At 43.1% G+C, this 19526-nt stretch overlaps 1 protein-coding gene across 3 annotated transcripts in view; it reads right to left on the bottom strand.

The window, feature by feature from the left end:
- OSBPL1A (oxysterol binding protein like 1A) overlaps positions 1–16862 on the bottom strand; it is a 160999-nt gene extending 144137 nt beyond the window's left edge. For 2 of the 3 annotated variants that reach the window (XM_032799011.2, XM_075062973.1), the window contains exons 1-3: positions 16766–16862; positions 8466–8588; positions 1669–1754 (exon numbers count right to left, since the gene is read on the bottom strand). In XM_032799011.2, the coding sequence (XP_032654902.1) occupies positions 1669–1754; positions 8466–8586 (207 nt within the window). In that variant the 5' untranslated portion in view covers positions 8587–8588; positions 16766–16862. The remainder of the gene's footprint in view (positions 1–1668; positions 1755–8465; positions 8589–16765) is intronic. The other variant, XM_032799010.2, reaches the window with a different exon arrangement.
- Between the last annotated feature and the right edge of the window lie 2664 nt (positions 16863–19526).

The raw sequence follows: 19526 nt of genomic DNA on the forward strand, positions 1-19526 counted from the left end.
CCATGACTTTCCATGACGACTGGGACTTCTGCAGTGGCCAGTGCAGCTCCTCAGATGCTCCTGGGCCAGCCGCACCAACTGCTGCTGGGGCAGTCTTGGCACTGTGCCCTTTCCCCCCCAGCAGCAGCAGCTTGGGGAAGGGACTCAGGGTTGGGGTGTGGGGCAGCACTTATCTTGGGGGGGGGGGGGCACTCCCCAGAAGCAGCCAGCATGTCCCTGAAGCTCTTAAGCAGAGGGGGCAAGGGTCTTTGTGTGCTGCCACTGCCTCCAGGCACTGCCCCTGCAGCTCCCATTGGCTGCAGTTCCTGGCAAATGGGAGCTGCAGAGACAGTGCTCGTGGCAGGGGCAGCACTCTCTCCCTCCCCGCAGGGCCATTCCCCTCCCCCAGCACCCCCGGAGTCCCAGCCCAAGTTTTAGTTAAGGGTATATAGCACAAGTCATGAACAGGTCATGGGCCATGACTTTTACTAAAAGTACCCATGACTAAAATGTAGTCTTAATAATTGCTAATGGATCAGAGATCTCTTCAGCTAGTTCCTGAGATATTCTAGGAGGTATTTCATGCACCCCTCTAGACTTGAAGACACAACTTGTCTAAGTAATTCTTAACTTGTTCTTTTCCTATTTGAGCCTCAGATCCTACCCCACTTACAGTGATGTTCCCTGTGTTAGTTACCGAATTACAGCTAACTTTTTTGGTGAAAAACGCCATTTAACACTGCAGCAATTGCTGCATTTTCTGTTATGGTCTTTCCCTCCACATTGAGTAATGTGCCTACCTGGTCTTGGTCTTCCTCTTGCTTCTCATAGATTTGTAAAATGTTTGTTATCTTTTATGTCCCTAGCTAGTTTAATCTTGTTTTGTGGAGTCGTCTTTCCAATTTTGCCCCTACATGCTTGTGGGTTTTTTTTTTTTAAATATTTGTCCTTTGTAATTTCATGTAGTTTCCACTTTTTGTATGACACTGAGTTTCAGGTCATTAAAGATGTCTTTTATACTTCCTAACTTTCCTACCACATTGGGATCTTTTGCTCTTGTGCCTTTAATAATATTTCTTAAAAAAAGATTGCCAACCCTCTTGAACCTTTTTCTTCTTAGATTTGCTTCCTATGGGATCTTTCCTACCAATTCTTTGAGTTTGCTAAAGTCTGCCTTCTTAAAGCCCAGCATCTTTATTCTGCTGTTTTCCCTCCTACCATTCATTAGAATCAAACTCGACTGCACTTCATGATCACTTTCACCCACTCCAAATTCTCAACTAGTTCCTCCATTTGTCAGTATCAAAACCAGAATAGCCTCTTCTCCTAGTTGATTTCCCTATCCTCTGTAATAAAGGATTTTCACCCATGCATTCCAAGAATGTTGGATAATCTGTACCCTGCTATTTTCCCATGCAAATATGTACATGTGCAAGCATGTAATTAAATACAAGTATGCACACGACTAGTGGGAAGGATAGTTCATTGCCTTCACTTAGAATTCAATTGCTTCTCTTCAAGCAAATGGTTTGCACTTAGTAGAAAAATCACTTTTCCTGTTTATTTTGAGGTTTCAGAAGTAGACAACTAGCTACTGGTCACCTGAACAACTTGTATCATAAAAAAACAGTATTAAAGTAAGGTAGGATCTTCAGACTCATTTAGAAATACAGACAGCATTAAGTATACCTTCAGCAAATCCTTGACCACATTGCCATGTCCAAAATAGCATGCAAGGTGAAGAGGCGTCCAACCCAAATTAGATTTACTTCTGCCTAAAAATATGAAACAGAACATCAGGTAAACGAATGCTTTTGTAATAAAAGATAGGAGGAACAGTTCAGTGTAAACTGTAACTTCTTGCCAACTCACACAGATAACAGGCGTACTTAGTCTCTACAGCGAGAGCAGCCATTTAATAGATTTCAGGCCAAAAAGGACTACAAATATCTAGTCAGACCTTTTGCAGAATAATAAAATAAAGATTTCCACACACTTATTACTGCACCAAGCTCATAGCTTGTGGTTGAACCAGAGTAGCATTTCTCAAATGCAGCCACTGTGGCTGCATGTGGCCACCTGAGGTTTTTCCTGTGGCCACAACAGCCTCTTGTGCAGAGATGGATGAGGGAGCAAAGCAGTGGCCCCTCCCTGCAGCGCTCAGGGGCAGGCTTCAGCCTCCCTCCACCCCGGGCTCAGCAAGAGGCTCCGGCAATGGGCTATAGTCCCCCCTCACCCAGCTGCAGCCGCAGGACTCTGGCAGCAGGCTTCAGCTGCAGGCCTCCTGAGGTGGGCTTCAGCATCTCTTCCCTTGTCCCTCCTCCCACCCCCCAACTTCAGGGCTTTGGCTTCCATGCTTTAAAAAGAGGTAACATCCTCAGTCAAGGGTAGAAGCAGACTGGTTAGTGATCAGCCATCCTCCACTGTGACAGCCCAGCAGAAATAAGAGTTATATGTAACATTGAGGTCCCAATATAAACCCACAAAAGCAAGCACAGTTGTTAAGGCTGCCTTTTTATGTTCTGTTGGAACACAATGCTATATGTAATCTTGAATAAGGCATGGTAACCATCTTATGTTACTAGGACTTGTGCATTCTGCTGCATGTTTGACTTTCTGCTTGTTCTCCCTTACTGCTGATTTTTGTCCATTACAATTTGACATTGTGCTTCTTGGGAAAAAGTATTCATTCCTCTAGTACCAAGACATACTGTATTCCATGTTGAATGCCACCAGCAGGTTGTATATTAGTTCTGCAGCAACTATCAGCCACAACAAACAGGACCCTACTGAACAGAAGTGCAAGGTCTGTAGGGTTTTAAATGTTCTATTTTCACTATTTAAAGCAGGATCATAATCATTGAGGGGGTAGGAAGAAGAATGAGCATAAGAGTTGCCAAAAGTAGCATAGAAGCAACTGAAGTAAACAGAACATGAGCCTGTAACAATGTTCTCTTCAGGCAGGACTTGTATTGTTTCCATCTAATCACTTGCTGGTATGTTCAGTGTAGAATGTAAGTAAATGGATTGCTACAACCTCTATTAAGACAGCATTAAACCTGCACCCAGCACCCCTTATTATAAATCCCAACACACAAAACATGACAGCCATGTCACAGAATTGGAATGCCATGCATGAGAGAACAGTCATTGCTAAGGCCCAAGGGCAGAATCTCAACCGAACTGCATGTTGGCCAGCCTTTACCAGAGAGTTTGACACAGACTGATCCACCCTGATTTTTTTTTTTAAAAGGGTAGCAGCAAATTGTGCTGCAATAACTCAAATGCAGAAATATAGTTACAATGTATTGTTTTGAAAGGAGCATATTCTGAAGTCCCAGATGCCAATAGTGTGAAGCCTTCATTTAAACTTAAAGCCTAGGGTTAAAAAACCCCAAGACTTCATTGCCAGTCTGAGTAATGCAAAACACACCCCAATCTCACTTACTTCTACAAGTCACCCAACAGTACTGTGTTAATCTGGAAAGTCTTCCCTCTCTGCACAAGAGACACTTTCAAGAGTTCAAGGGCAAGAAGCAGCTATAGTGAAAAGTTGTGTTTTTGTTAAACAACCCACATTTATGATACGACCAAGGGTATCAGACTTTCAAACACCAAAACACTAACTTTTCCTAGCAATTCAAATTAGGCATCTGGTGCTATCAGTTTCTAGCACTTGTTAGATATGTTCCTGCTGAAGAGCCATTCCTCTAAACACTGTCTTGGCACTATAAAAGCAGCAGAGAATCCTGTGGCACCTTATAGACTAACAGACTTTTTGGAGCGTGAGCTTTCGTGGGTGAATGCCCACTTCATCAGACGCAGGTAGTGGAAATTTCCAGGGGTAGGTATATATATGCTAGCAAGCAAGCTGGAGATAACGAGGTTAGTTCAGTCTGGGAGGATAAGGCCCTTTCTAGCAGTAGAAGGTGTGAAAACCAAGGAGGAGAAACTTGAATGTCTGCCAATTACAGAACCACTCTTTGCTTTAGTCCAGAGCTGAGGTGTCAAAATGTGCAGCATAACTGAAGCTCAGCAGTTTCTCTTTGAGTCTGGTCCTGAGTTTTTTTGCTGCAGGATGGCCACCTTAAGGTTGCATATACAGCGGCCCCCATCCTCCTGATTGGAACTAACTTCGTTATCTCCGCTTTGCTTGCTAGATATATATACTACCCCTGGCAAATTTCCGACTACCTGCGTCTGACGAAGTGGGTATTCACCCACGAAAGCTCACGCTCCAAAATGTCTGTTAGCCTATAAGGTGCCACAGGATTCTCTGCTGCTTTTACAGATCCAGACTAACACAGCTACCCCTCTGATACTTGTCTTGGCACTGTCATAACTATAAAGGGAAAGGTAACAACTCTCCTGCATACAATACTATAAAATCTCTCCTGGCCATAGGCACCAAAATCCTTTTACCTGTGAAGGGTTAAGAAGCTCAGGTAACCTGGCTGATATCCGACCCAAAGGACCAAGAGATTTTCATATCTTCCGAGGTGTGAGGGGGAGAAGGTGGGGAAGAAGAGGCTTTTGTTTGTGATCTTTGTTTTAGTGGTGTTTGCTCTTGGGACTAAGAGGGATCAGACATCAAGCCATTTTCTCCAAATCTTTCTGAACAAGTCTCTCATATTTCAAACTTGTAACAGCCAGGCAAGGTGTATTACTTTGTTTTCCCAACTTGAGAATTTTAGCTTTGCTGGAGGGAAGTTTATCCCTGCTTTGTTGTCACTTTGAAACTAGGCTAGAGGGAGTTCCTCTCAATCTGATTATCCTATAAAGTTATTTTCTATCCTGATTTTAGAGATGATTTTTACATTCTTTAATAAAATCCTTCTTTTAAGAACCTGACTGATTTTTCCATTGTCCAAAGACCAAGGGGTTTGGGTCTTTGATCATTTTATAACCAATTGGTCAGGATAATATTCTCAAGCCTCCCCAGGAAGGGGGGTGTACAGGCCTGGGAGGATATTTTGGGGGAAGAGGAACTTCAAGTGGTCCTTTCCTTGTTAAATCACTTGGTGGTGGCAGCGTTCCAGGTTTTAATCTAAGCTGGCAGAAATAAGCTTGGGGGGTTTCATGCAAGTCCCGGCGTCTGTACCCTAGAGTTCAGAGTGGGAAAGGAACCCTGACAGGCACAGTTTAACTCACTCATCCAAGAAAGTTGGATCATCAACCCCTTTATCCAAGAGGCTGTGATGCCACAGCAGCAACTGGGCACTTTAAGTCAAACTTAGTTATGACTCCTGTGACCAAGACCCTGAAACAGGTGAACCAGGAACTCACGCTCTCCTCCTTGTATCTCTACAGCTCCTATTGCTTTACTTTTCTCCTGGATGGCATTGTGCAATCTCCTCTCAAATGAAAGTGATTTGAGATTATTTCCCCAGCTCAACCTCATGCAGAACCCTTTGGTTAGACTCAACAGGTTCCTTGTCTTGTCCATCTTTTGAAGAACTGCAGTGCCTTCAGTCAGAGTTCACTTTGACAGTTCAGTTAGTTCTGGTTACTAAATCCTGCCTGCCTCCTCCATGTGGGTTAGAGAGAGAAGCACTGCTCACTCCAGAGGTAGTTTGGGGAAAAATGGCATGTTATGCATTCTAAAGTCTGAAACACTGTGGCGGGGGGGTGGGGGGCAGAGCTTGTCACTCAGGTAGTTTTTAAAATGTAGCTTTATGCAATATTGACATGCCATTGGGGCATTTGTACAGAATAAAGGAAAGAGACTCTTAGCAAAGTGAAGCATTACTTACGTTTTATAGTAGTGATTTGTCACTTCTTTACCAAATAAGCCTCCTATAAGTAAACTTATTAAAAGCCCACGATTACTGTCTAGCATTTTTGAAGCCCTTTAAGGTTAGTGTCTGAAAGCTCTTGCTGCAAGTTACTGTAGTTTGCTCTATTGTAGTGCTTGTACGTAAAATGAGAAGGAAGCTAGCACAAATGACCTTAGAGTATCATGCTGCATTCATCGGAAGGGTCATGATGTTGTAGCATGGATAAAACTGCTTCACAGAAGAGTAAGCCAAATTCAGTGGGTGCAAGCTGTTGCAACTCCAGTGGAGTCTGGATCTTGGTACCCAGGCTGAAGTGGGTCAGCAATGTTTTTCCATCAGCCATCTCAAACTGCTTAGTAATGTGTAAACCATCCGTTAGGAGAAGGCTTAGTGGAGCACACAGGTAGCCAAAAATAAAGAATGAAGTTGGCTGACATACCTCCACATTAAAACTTTGTGTTTTACAAGAAGAGCAGACAATACAATAAGGTGTCAAGGGGAAAACCCTAGAACTGAAAACCACAAGCTTTCTTGATCATCAAAGCCTTTGATGTTCAAATAGAAACATTACTTTCAGGAAGTTCTCATTAGCCACCACTCAAGAGATCATCCTTCCTGTTTACATTTTGTGCAAGTCACTACATCTGCTACAGAGTAGCTAAATGGACAGCAGAAACATATGAAATTGGAAAGGCAGTAACTGACAGTGAATTTATGAACAGCACACCAATGTCAGCAGCACTACTTTTCATTTACACTGAATTCATTTTGTTGGAATAAACAGAGGCAATGAGTACTGGGAGGGAGTGTGGAAAAAGTTTAAGGAGTCAGACCATGAAAGCTGATAAGGAAAAAAGCATAGGATCAAAAATTAAAATTGTATCCCTTCACCTCTTTTCTTTTAGGCAGGACGTTATATAGAGCAGGGAAGTTATTAACTCTACAGTGCCTAGTACAGTCTTGAGATTCGTATTAAATATAGATTCCAGGGTTTTTACTGGCTAATTATGTTTATTAGCCTAATGAAAAATAAGCTGACCCTTCAGTCCATTTCCAATGAACAAGCATGCACTTCATAAAAGCAGCACCACATGGAATGATGGTACTGACAATCTCTACAGAGACCAGAACTGAACTAGCATGGTACCTGAACCACATCTCAGGAGGGTCCTTCAAGAGAAAGGTTGAGATGCACTGGAAGATCAAATCAGGGTTGTTGGTCCATCTACTGCTGCCTCTGTTTGCAGGGGCAGGGGACAGAGAGCAAGAGGAAGAGGGAGAGGGAGACTATAAAGACTTGATTTTCTAGCAGAGATCCAGCTCTTCCCCAAGGTGGAGTTTGCAGTGGACTTTACAGGGCTTACTTTGTTTTTGTCCAAAATTTTAACTCCAAAAATGGGATAAGCATGTACATTTTTCCTCTAACATTATAGCATTAGTCTCAATGTTCACACCTGAAAATAAACAAGACTACCATGTGAATAGTGGATAGATACATGTGTATAACAGAGGAAGTTAATTCATAATGCGTTGCTGAATGGTGGTATAGCTGTACCTTTTTGTTATGACAAATCCAGCTGAGGAAAGAATCTTTATGCTTAGTATTCCATTTGTTTATAAGTGTAGTTTTCACTGTACATACTGTTGGCTTGAGTTATACACAAGATTCTTTTTTAAGAGAGCTTTGCTTTTATCCTGCCATCAGCCTTAAACAAAAAACCCTGCTACTTAAGCCATTTGTTCCCCACTTCCCAGCGAGAAGAGTGGAACAAATGCATATTCTCTTTTTGGTGATTAGCTAGTTAGACATATTACAGGTGGAGGCATTAATAAGTGAAGCATCCATAGCCTATTAATGGACAGAAGAGACAACATGGTGCAGGGGACAAAGCCCTGTATTGGACTCAAAATATCTGGCTTTTATTGCCATTGCTGCCAGTGACATGCTGTGTGACTTTGGTCACGTCAGTCACTTCACCTCTCTGAAACCTCCATTTATTCTTCCACCCTGTGTCTCATCCAACTAGACCATAAGCTGCTGGGGTAGCAACTGTCATGTGTCTGTACAGTGTATAACACAGTGGGGTACCTAGTCTCAGTTGGCATTTCCAGGCCCTACTGTAATGTTAACACTACATTATCAGCTATTTACCTCTTCCCATCCCCTCCCTTTCTAGAGTCCCTCTTACTCTGCACAAGTTCTATTTATCTCAAACTTCTACAGATATCAAATATGTAGACTTATCTCTCCAGTGAGTTATAAATAAAGTATTGACTGGGGGCGTGCTGTACTACAAAGACTGAAAGACGCAAGATACAGACAAGCAGTTACAGCAGAATACGTTCAAGACTTACTAGGGCATGTCCATCACTGGAAATGCTGGCAGATGGCATCAGTGTTCTCTGCAAATGGCACCACTTACTCACGGAAGCCAAGAAACAATATGTAGTCCAACGTATTGGACTCCTGCAGTCCTTCTGGTCATTTATATAGTAGTTCACTCTGCTTTTACAAGAGTGCTCTCAAGGCATTGTATTGTACCCCCTATGTGAAGCTCGTATACACGCTACTCTATATGTACATACATCCAAACAAAAATACATGCCTGGTATATAATAGTTTGATATTGTACCTTTTAGAGGAAAATGAGAGGGCACTACATCACTTAAGGTTATAAACCTTAACGGCTAAGAGTTAATCATACTAACCTTTGCAGTTGATATCAACAACCACTTCTCCTTTGTCCATGGTTTCCAGTAATTGTCTAACCTCTTCACAGTTTCCATTTCTAGCATCATGGAGAAGCTGCTGTTCTTCTTCAGTGATCATACCTAATAGATTATAAATACTGACTGTTAGTTGTTATAGCTTTATTCCCCCTCTTCTCCCCAGGACAAAAGTTATACTATAACTTCACGCCAAGATAAAACAGGGTATACCATATCTTTTGGCTGTGCGCTCTTAGGCTCATTCTGCTAGGGATATGAATATTTAGAATACTGAAGACTGCACAGATATAGCTTAGATGAAAAAGATGTTTTACTTACTGGCCACTTTCAGTTCAGATACCTAATGAACAAATAAACACTATTGCTACAGATGTCATCTATATATAATCAATGACTTTCCCCTTTTCCTCCACCCACCTCTTAAAGCTTTGAGACTACATATATAGTTTATACTGTTTAGTCTGAGTGCTTGGCTGGGGATTAATTGGAGTCCATTTAGTAACAGAAGTCAACTGGAGAATGGAGCCAGTTAGCGTTTGTGGGATGAGAATGCATGGAAATTCCAATTGTCCACTGGCTACATGAGGTGACAAGAAGGATCACGAGAGACTTAATCCTTTATTTTAAAAAGGCCTATCAGTGAGAGGAACTAAAACTGGCCCTGCTCAGCACTGTTGGGTGCTTTTTTAGAGAGTTTTGTATTACCAAGATTGTATGATTGTTGTACTCTTAGGACCTCATAAAAGGGACAATAGCACAATGCTAACCCAATGGAAAAATTTAAGCAACTGGGTGGGCAACAGTACCATTTACTCAAATACTTCTCTCAAATGTTGCATTTTTCTTATATAAACAATACTGAGTCCATTTGCTGTCCTCACACATGCACATGTCCCATGAATTATACACCAGAAAATGTGTTCCTAGCTTGCTGCTTACTACAACAAAACTGCCTCAAGATACAGCACAACTCAAAACTACCTGCAAGAAATCCTCAAATCATAAGTGAAGTGTGACCTCTTTGAAAAGTCAGGGAGCAACTTTTATACAATAGCCTGCAAAGAGTGTTCTTCTGCAACATGCAGTAAGTTACTGTTGCCAAGAGCATCAACAGAGGAAAGAAACCAGGTCTTGACAAGATCACTAGATACATGCAAGGACTGCCTGTGCTGAATCCTGCAGAAGCAAATCTCCAGTAAGTGAAAGTTAACTTTTTGCCCCCATAGTTGCAAAGAGACTACCAAGTGTTAACTGAGTTTACTATTCAGCATAGTTTTCCTGCCAGCAGAGATCTCCAGTAGTTCTGCTCCTTCTCATAATTTCACTTGGGTGCTTGGGAAAACTAGCAAGACTGATGAGTTACATAACACTTATTCACAGTTCTGTGAGCAGTGTTTACAGTAGATTGCAATAGTAGGGAGCTCTCACTGCACCAGCCAAAGAGGAGGGACAGCAATGGGGGACCATAGCCAGAGAAGGGCCTCCCCTTTGCCCAGGAGCTACTCATGGGAAGGACCCAGAAAAAGGAAGGTGAAGAGAGGGGGGGTAAATTGTGAAAGTCACATAAAACCACATACGTTGCAGCACTCTAAGAGGCTGGGGAAATGTACAGTAGCAGAGGAAAGCCTCCCAAAAGACACTGGTTCTGAAGAAGACAGATGAGCAGCTGAGAGGGGGAAAGAGGAATCTTCAGGTTGAATCAAAAGCCTCCTGGCCAGAAGCAAGCATGGAAGATTGAGCAACCCCTCTCCCCGAAGCAGGGTCCAGGAAGAGTAACCTGATTTAAACCCCAGCAGATTAGAATTGTAAGGGGGATATCGTGCACACAACTTGTCTTCTCAGAAGGCATTGCCACTGGACCTTGCTGGCAGGGCTTTGCCATTCCTCATCTTTTATGTCTCTCTCTGACTAACAGGTTTCTGGTAATCTTCAGGCCCTGGAACTAGCCTTTCTTGAATGAGCCCTCTTCAGTAAGATACCATTCTTTACTTTGTCTTTGAGAACTAGTACAACTGCAGAGTTTCTGTATCCATTAAACACATGCAACACCCATAACTAGAAACTATGTTACAAAACTCACTTCCTAAAGGGAAGGAACTCATAATCACATGCCGGTCAAATACAGACAATTTAACAATACCATCAAACCAGACTAGGAGCTCTTCCACAGACAAGTCTGCCACACACTGAGAACAGGTACACACAAGAAATAATAGACAGGTATATTAGGAATACCCAAACCACGACAGAGGTCATGGAACAAAAGTCTTATTTTAAGACAAGAAAATATGAGTGAAGTGTGATCAGTGAAGAGTCTGGAACACTGCTTCTCAAGCTATGAAGCGCGATGCCTTTTCTGGTGGCTCCCAGAATGCAGTGAGAACCTAGGAGGAGGCAGCCATGAGAAGGGAAACCTCTTATGGAAAGGTCAGCAGAATGAAAAAAGCAGGAAAGCCACCTTTCCTAAACAAAGTCAGTTCTTCAAGTATACTCTCAATCCATTTAAAGTCAGAGGGACATTCCACTGTAATGTTTATATCACAACATTGCATCATTTGTCAACAAGAGATGCTGACAATGTGCAAACACTGCAGTGCACTTTCAACATAAATTGTTGCAATTCTGCCATTCCATTTGGCACTATGTCTTCCCTTACCCTGCCTTTGGAAACTTGGGAAGGGAACCCTGTAAATGGTCCATTTGCTCAGCACTCCTTCGTGCTTATGCAGCAGCAAAAATTGATGCCCTTTTGACCAGCACTCTGCTAAAATCCAGTGTTACAAGACTTACTGAGAACCAGCAAGGCTCTGGAGTCACTGGGCAAGCATCACTTGCCTAGGAGAAATGGACATTAGAATTCAGTTTGTTTACTATCTCAAGGTAAACAATTTCTGCTCTTGCAATTGTATACACTGGAAGAGTAATAAAAATATTGTGCTAACATTAAACAAGGTTTGTTTACTCAGAAACTTCCCTATCTAATTGCTTTTTTCTCCTCCTAGAATGAGCTTTATTTATTTGTATTATTGAAGCACCTAGAGCCACAGTCTAAAATATGAACTGGTGCAGAAGAATGACTGGCTATTCATCATAGCCACTTCAGGGATTATTTATATGGAAAAAATTACACATTTAAGTGAATCTGCCTGTGGTCACTCTTCCAGTTTAAGATTTGAGCTAAATTTGAACAAAAGACATTTATTCAGTTTAGTATGCATGCCCAGAATGCATAGTTTATGACAAGGGACTGAGAAGATAGACTTTCACACCCTATTTGAAAACCTATCTAGTTTTAATAGAGAGCAAAGAGTAACAGTCAATACAAGTTACAGGTATTATGCGTTTAAAGGCAACCCTGAAATTCCAAGGGCAAGGGCAGGCACGAAAAGAGAAAAAGTTGTGCTTCCCAAACCCTTCTCACCAAGTTTACCAGTTGTGAGAAGGTGCCACACTGACAGGCCTGGTTAATGAAGTTCTCTCTACAGATCAGGTATACAGCCTGGCAGGAGTACTAAAGATTATAGTCCTCCATCAGACTGCCTTATCCCTTACCTGAAGAGGCCAAAAAAATATGAGTGAAGGGAAATTTGAATTGCATTCAGTCCTCTCTTGAAACTACCAAAATGCCAGCCAGTGGTGGGCATTTAATGTGCGCACTCACTAATATGAAGGCTGAGACCATTCACATACAGAAAGAGTCTTTGGATGGTGGCAGCTTAAGTCTTGTTTACACTGGAGAATTGTGCCACATGAAATTGAAGTGCTATTACTGGCCCATGTGTACCTGACACATTACAGGGAGTTCATACCATCAATCCTATTTTGCTTTCATTTATCCCCACAGACACTGCAAGTGCATTGCCTTCTGGAAACTTATCCCACATTTCTTGGCACTATGTGCCTTGGCTTGTGGAAAATTAATATGCCCTTGAATGACTGGTATGCTGCAGGACATTTGTAATACTCATAGCAGACAGCCAATGCTTCTTATCTGCACTAGTAACTCTCATTACAAGAGCACTGGGTAAGGGTAACATTTAGGAGATGCACAGGTCAATTTTATTTAATCACACCCAAAACTCTCCATTGTAGGTGAGGCTGCAATTCCTAAGCCAGGTGGTTTAGTGGTGAAAGAACTCTATATTCCTTGAACCATCCAGCCACCTGAAGGCAGTACAGTCCAACTGAAGCTGAAGGACTGATTCATAGTTTATTTAATGTGGATCAACACAGAAAGAATTTGTAAGTTATAACTTGTAATTAGTAATCCCCTGTAACTCCCCCCTCCACCTACCAACTTGAGAACCCAACCGACCAGCCAGGGTAAAATATGTATTGACAACTATGCCTACCCATAACTCCATCATACTACCAACAATTTAAAGGATTAAGGCAAGTGTGTACTAATCTTTCAGTGTAATATTGCCCATCAATGCTAAAAAAGTATTTGAATGCTAGTAGCTATGAAGGCATAAAAGGTATTTGCTCAATAGTAATGCAATAGTTTTATGTTAATATTGCAAGAAAGTATTTGTCAGAATAAATTTAACAGATCAGTGGCATATGTCAAGTGTTATATCCAATACTACTCAAAACACAGTCTCTTGCTTTTGGAATTCTTAAGGTAGAGGATGGCTTCTTTTCCATGTGTTGTACGAGCAAGACATCTCCTTATTGTATTTTCTCTTGCCTTATTAGAAGCATCTGTTCTTCTCCCACACAAAAGTCTCTTTATGGACACAACCACCAAAAGAGAAGAATCAACATTCTGCTGGTGGCATCTGACTCAGATAATGAAAATAAACATGCATCTGTCTGCACTGCTTTGTATTATCAAACAGAACCCATCATCAGCATGGACACGTCCTCTGGAATGGTGGTCAAAGCATGAAGGGACATATGAATCTTTACTGCATCTGGCACATAAATATCTTGTGGCACTAGCTACAACAGTGCCATGCTAATGCCTCTTCTCACTTCCAGGTGACATTGTAAGCAAGAAGCGGGCAGCATTATCTCCTGCAAATGAAAAACTTGTTTGTCTGAGCAATTGGCTAAACAAGAAGTAGGACTGAGTGGACTTGTAGGCTCTAAAGAAAGCTTTAGATTGTTTTATATATGAGTGCAGTTATTTTTTTGTACATAATTCTACATTTGTAAGTTCAATTTTCATGATAAAGAGACTGCACTACACTCCTTGTATTAGGTGAACTGAAAAAATACTATTTCTTTTGTTTCTTTTTACAGTGCAAATATTTGTAATAAAAAAATATGAGCACTATACACTTGGTTTGTGTTGTAACTGAAGTCAATATATTTGAAAATGTAGAAGACATTCAAAAATATTTAAATAAATGGTATTTTATTATTGTTTAACAGCACAATTAATCACATGATTAATCACAATTTTAATCACAATTGTGATTTTTTTTAATCGTTTGACAGCCCTAATTTGAACACCAACCAGATTCTTCTCTGTTTCACAGCTGCTGTTCACAGCTCTGTGGAGAGCACTAAAAGCTGACAAGAATCTGGTTGCTTTTCACTCTGCTGCAGCTTGACAAGACTAGGAGCAACAGTGGAACTGAAACTGGCCATACTTACACAAAGGGACTGACCCAGTAACCACTGACATTATGGGAAGCTTTCCATTTACATCAATGGACAATAATCCTAAAACACTACACTGATTTATACTCTGGTAGATTAACACACACAGCACCAGGAGGACCTGACACTTCAAACAGAGTTAAGTGAAAGTTAAAGTTCTGCAGATTTTGATGGCACTCACCTACTGCCCCTGCTTTAATAAAGGACAAACCGAAATAGTCTACTAACCCTGGGCTTGGCTACACTGGAGAGTTGCAGCACTAGTGGTGGGTTTACAGCGCTGCAGCTTACTCACCGTCCACGCTTGCAAGGCACATACAGCGCTGCATCTCCCTGGCTGCAGCGCTGGCTGTACCCCTGCTCTGCCTGGGGTATAACGATTGCAGCGCTGGTGATGCAGCGCTCCTCTGCCAGTGTGGTCACCAAAAGCGCTGTAATTGGCCTCCAGAGGTATTCGGAGGTATCCCAGAATGCCTGTTCAGCCACTCCCAACAGCGCTGCAAATGCTGCAAATGTGGCCACACTGCAGCGCTGATAGCTGTCAGCGTGGCCACACTGCAGCGCTTTCCCTACACAGCTGTACGAAGACAGCAGTAACTCCCAGCACTGTACGCAAGTGTAGCCATACCCACAAATATTCTAGGGCTGCTGCAGTTGCTACTAGATATGCAATGGAGAGAAGTTTGAAGTGTCAACTATATTGCATTGCAAGCAATGTGTTCCATCTCAAATTAAAGAGGCTAAAATCCAGAGATGTGCACTTTCATAGCACATTCTCAGAGTACTCAGTGTCAGACTATATAGAAATAATTTCACTCACATCTGAAGCATAAGTAACCTGGGTGAAAACAATGCACCTCTTTGACAGCAATCACACTGACTTTGGCCCAGATATTTAGGTTAATCCCTATACTCTTAAAGACCTAGTGGCTCTTTTCACACATAGCCAGGATGCTTCACCTCTCTGCAGGAAGATTGTTCCTCACTCAGGCCTGTGAGCTTACCACTCTGAGGTACTGGTTCACTTCCATGCCATGGGAAGAGTGCGATCTACTGAAGCCACCAGCACTAATGCATGCAGAACCTTATAACTCTAAAAACAGCCAAGAATCTGACCAACTGTACTACAGTTAACAAGATCAAATCAGGATCACAGCAAAATACCTAGCTCTTACATTGTGCTTTTTTCATCAGCAGATCTCAAAGAGCCTTTAGAAAGGAGGTCAGTACCATTATCACGTTTTACAGATGGGGACACTGAGGCACAGAAAAGTGATTTGCCTGAGTTCACCCAGAAAGCTAATAGCAGAGCAGAAGGTAGTACAGTTGCAAGGAAGTTCAGAGTTGAGGATGTAAAGATCTTCAATCAGTCCTAAAGCAGCAAACTGACTTCAAGTCTTACTTTGGTAGTGGTGTTTCAATCATTTTGGAAACAATTATTTATAGTGATCTTTGGAAGATTAACAAGTTTGCAGATCATATTAGCTGCAACACACACAAGCACATTCAAGACTAGACAATGGACTGTCATGTCCCAAACACCGGCAATACTGGACACCTCCACCCTGACAGTTCGCCACTCAACAGGCGAATAACTCCTATTGTTTGAGCTATACAGTAAGGGGGGGAGGAATCACTTGAACTGTACATTCACTTTCTTTTGTGTGTGCATGTGTAGGGGCTAGCCTAACACAGTCAGCTACTTCCTGAGGGCCTGAGCATCAAGCAGCCAGTTTAGATTTTTTTTACTGATAGCAAGTCTTATGATTTGACAGACCAATACCACTTCACGTTGTGCCTGCATCCTCTCCTGCAACTATAAACGAACATTTAACCAGCAGTATGTTGTAATCAGTCAGAGAGGAGGGTATGTTTCCTCTTGCAAAAAAACAGAGCTCACTCTGAGGACAGTCCTCCAGCTTGTAAAGATGATGTTCACGTAGGTCATAAAAACAAAACAAAAAAAAAAAAAAACCGAGGAGTAATTAAGGTGCCAAGAGTACTCCTGGTTCTTTTTGCAGATACATGTTCAGAGTGGTAGCTGTGTTAGTCTGTAACTCATAGGTGCTGGAAGTAGGTGTGCTGCAGCATCCTCTGGCTTGAAGTGGTTGCCATTATGTACAGGGTTTACAGCTTGGGTCAATGGCTCTGAGCAGCCCCCACTATACAAACTGTTCCAACACTTTCTGACTTAACTAGGGGAACTGGGCACCTGAGACACCTAAGGCTGACTGCGCGGGGGGGGACACACTGGACACCACAGGGGTGAGTAGCCCTGTAAACCCAGCCACGCACACAGCTGTGCGCCACAAGGACCAGACGCTTGCACTGTGAAGATCCCTCAGCCCCGGGACGGGTCACTAAAGCAGTCCCTCGGGGGGCAGCAAGCGACGCGGAGATCCAACCTGCCGCTCCGCTTTCATTGCGCTCCCCACAGCCCTGGGGTCCGCGCAGCAGCTCCCAGCAGTTGCCATGCGGGAGGGCTCCGCAGCCCCCTGCACAATACGGCTCATCACTGCCGTGTAACCACCGCTGCTGCTGCTGCTGCCGCCGCCGCCCACTGCAGGCTGGGACGCACGGGGGGGGCGGGGGGGGGCAGGGGGTAACAACGCCGCTGGAGTAGCAAGCCCCCTCCCCTTCCCGGCCCCGGGCCGCCGCCGCCGCCTCACCGCTGCAAGCAGGCGGGCTCCCTCGCACAGCCACTGCGTCTCGCTCCCGACCGGCCTCACGCGCCGGGCCGCCCTCCCGAGTGCTTTATACTCAACCACCCGCACGTGACCGGCCGCGGGGCTCGCCCTCCCCAGCTGGGAGGATTCCCACCCCCGCCCCCGCCGGCTGACGGACGCTCCCAACGGGAAGCTAGAGAGGGCAAAGCTCCGCTCGGCGCCGCAGCCCCTTCCGTGTCCCTTGCGCGTGCTCGGAGCCGCAGCAGCTGGGCCCTGGGTTCTCTGGAGCCAGGCTGGGCGTCCGCGCCCTCCAGCAGACACACACTCACAGGGGTGGTTCTGCTGCAGATCCTAACAGGAGGGCTCTCACGTGAGCCCTCTCCAGAAGCTCTGCATGTGAACGCCCTGGGAGAGTACTGCAGGGAATGAACTGATAAGAGACCTTGCTGCGTGAGGGAGGCTCGGCATACCGACGCAAAACGGCCTAGTGACCTTAATAATAAATAATACTTATCTAGCATCGTTCCTTTGATGAGCTCAAAGCCATTTAAAATTATGAGTATTCCCATTTTATGGGGAGGGGGGGAAAGGGGCACAAAGATGTTAAGTCATTAGCCTAAGGACACACACTGAGGGGCTGAGTGGGGAACAGAGTTAGGTTTCCCATCTATCAGTCTTGGCCCCAACCATCTATTACACTGCTCTAAAGCCAAAATGCTTCTGAAATAAATGTAGTCAAACTTTACTAATTCTGGGTCACTGAGAACGAAAACGATGCTTAAACTGCGTTACTAATTGTTGATTGGCTCTAGCTAGCTGGTGGCTCCACTACAGCAGTGGAATCCCTGGCGAGGTGATGTTGGGTTTCCATGTTCCTGACCGTCAAAAGATCTTGTGCCATTCTTCTTAATGGAAGGTGATCTTTTAGCCCGCAACAACATCGATGGTGTGATGGCAGCCAACATCGTTCACGATCCAGGTGAGTGGAGCTGTTCATTGATTCATAAGACGAGTCTTAAAGCTGTTTTGCTGCATAATGGCAATGTTTGCCATCAATTCCAGTGGTCATGCAGTCCATATGAAGGAACCTATGACAACAGGAAACAACTTTTGAGGTGCATAAACTATGACCAACATCAGTGCAGCTTTGTGGAGAATTTGAGATTGTTGCTCTCTTGGTTGGTCTGCAGACTGGATACACACAAGTACTGCTGTTTCTCTGCGAATGGGATATCGTGCAAGAGATTCCCCACATCAAGAAAGATTGGCACTCCGACAGTCATTGGGCCTGGAGAAAAGTGTTCAGCATCCACCACTTGTTGAATCAAGGAGATTTTGTTACCACCCTTACACATCAAGCTGGGTCTGATGAAGAATTTGTCAAGGGCCATTGACAAAACACACAGAGCCTTTCAAGTACTCCGTGGAAAATTCCACAGGTTAAGTGAAGCTAAAGATAAAGGAAGTGTCTTTGTTGGTCCTCAGATTCGTGAATTCTCGAGATGATCCATTTCACCATGCACTGCATGGCAAGGAAAGACGGCATGGAAGTCTCCAGTTAGTGGCAATAAATTTTCTTGGAAACAACAAGGCAGACACACTACAGGTTGTTGGTGAAAACCTCCTCAAGGCATACAAAAGCCTTGGTTGCAACATTCACTAAAGATGCATTTTTTGCACTCTCATCTAGATTTTTTTCCACGAACTGCGAGCATGAGTGACGCACGAGCCGAGCGATTTCACCAGGACATTGCAACAATGGAGAAACGCTATCAGGGCAAATGGAGCCCATCAATGCTTGCAGACTATTGCTGGACAGTGAAGAGATGCTCCATTTAATGGATACAAGAGACCGCCAAGAAGCGCCGAGGAGACACTGAATGGACTAAACTATGTACATAATAGTTTTTTGCCTTTTGTTTCATAATAATTTATTTATTATAACCCTTTGCTGATTTAAAGTGTTACATAACAGGACAGGTGAAATATTATCATGTAAAGCAACCCTAAACACATGAAAAGACCTAGGTTTTACAATTTATGATTAAAACTCTACTATCTACACATTACATAGACATAAAATGTAAAAACTTAAATATCTTAGAAACAGTAGCCAATCAGTTGTTTTAATTGTCATATTTGAATTTAGCACATCAAAATACATAATAAATACCACATTTTTTCTCTGAAGCAGATGACTTCTCAAAAATTGTAGACCAGTGTTATCTTACAGAGGGCACAATATATCAGATCCAGATATAAATAACACTGAAGATACAAGAACTCTGACAAATGTAAACCCTCAAAAAAGAAAATAAAGTCATCAGAAAAAATATACGTTTTTGGTTGGGTTTTTTCAGTTACTTCAGTTTATATACAAATACAATACCACTGAAAGGAAATTCTGAGTGACTGTACAGCCATAGAGGCTGAAGTTCCACCACGCTCTTCCCAGATCTGTTCCACTTTTTTGCCCATATTTAATCCTCATAATATCTGGCAATTTGTAGTTCTGCCTTCCGCACTGGACAATGCTCCCACAATGCTGCTTGAAGGCTTGCAGGAGCATGTGAAGTCGTTAAATATTATAGTAGTATACAGTGTTGAGACATTAGTGACTCTGTATTGCATTTGGTGAAAGGTCAGGAGCTACAAGTGCAGTCAGAAATCCATTCATCCCAGTAGGGTGGATCATCGGGTTCCAGGAATGGGCAAATTTAAACCTTAGCAATTATTGTGAAACCAAGATGACATAAAGTGGGTG

Source organism: Chelonoidis abingdonii, chromosome 2 (assembly GCF_003597395.2).
Source record: "Chelonoidis abingdonii isolate Lonesome George chromosome 2, CheloAbing_2.0, whole genome shotgun sequence".
Classification (NCBI taxonomy): domain Eukaryota; kingdom Metazoa; phylum Chordata; order Testudines; family Testudinidae; genus Chelonoidis; species Chelonoidis abingdonii.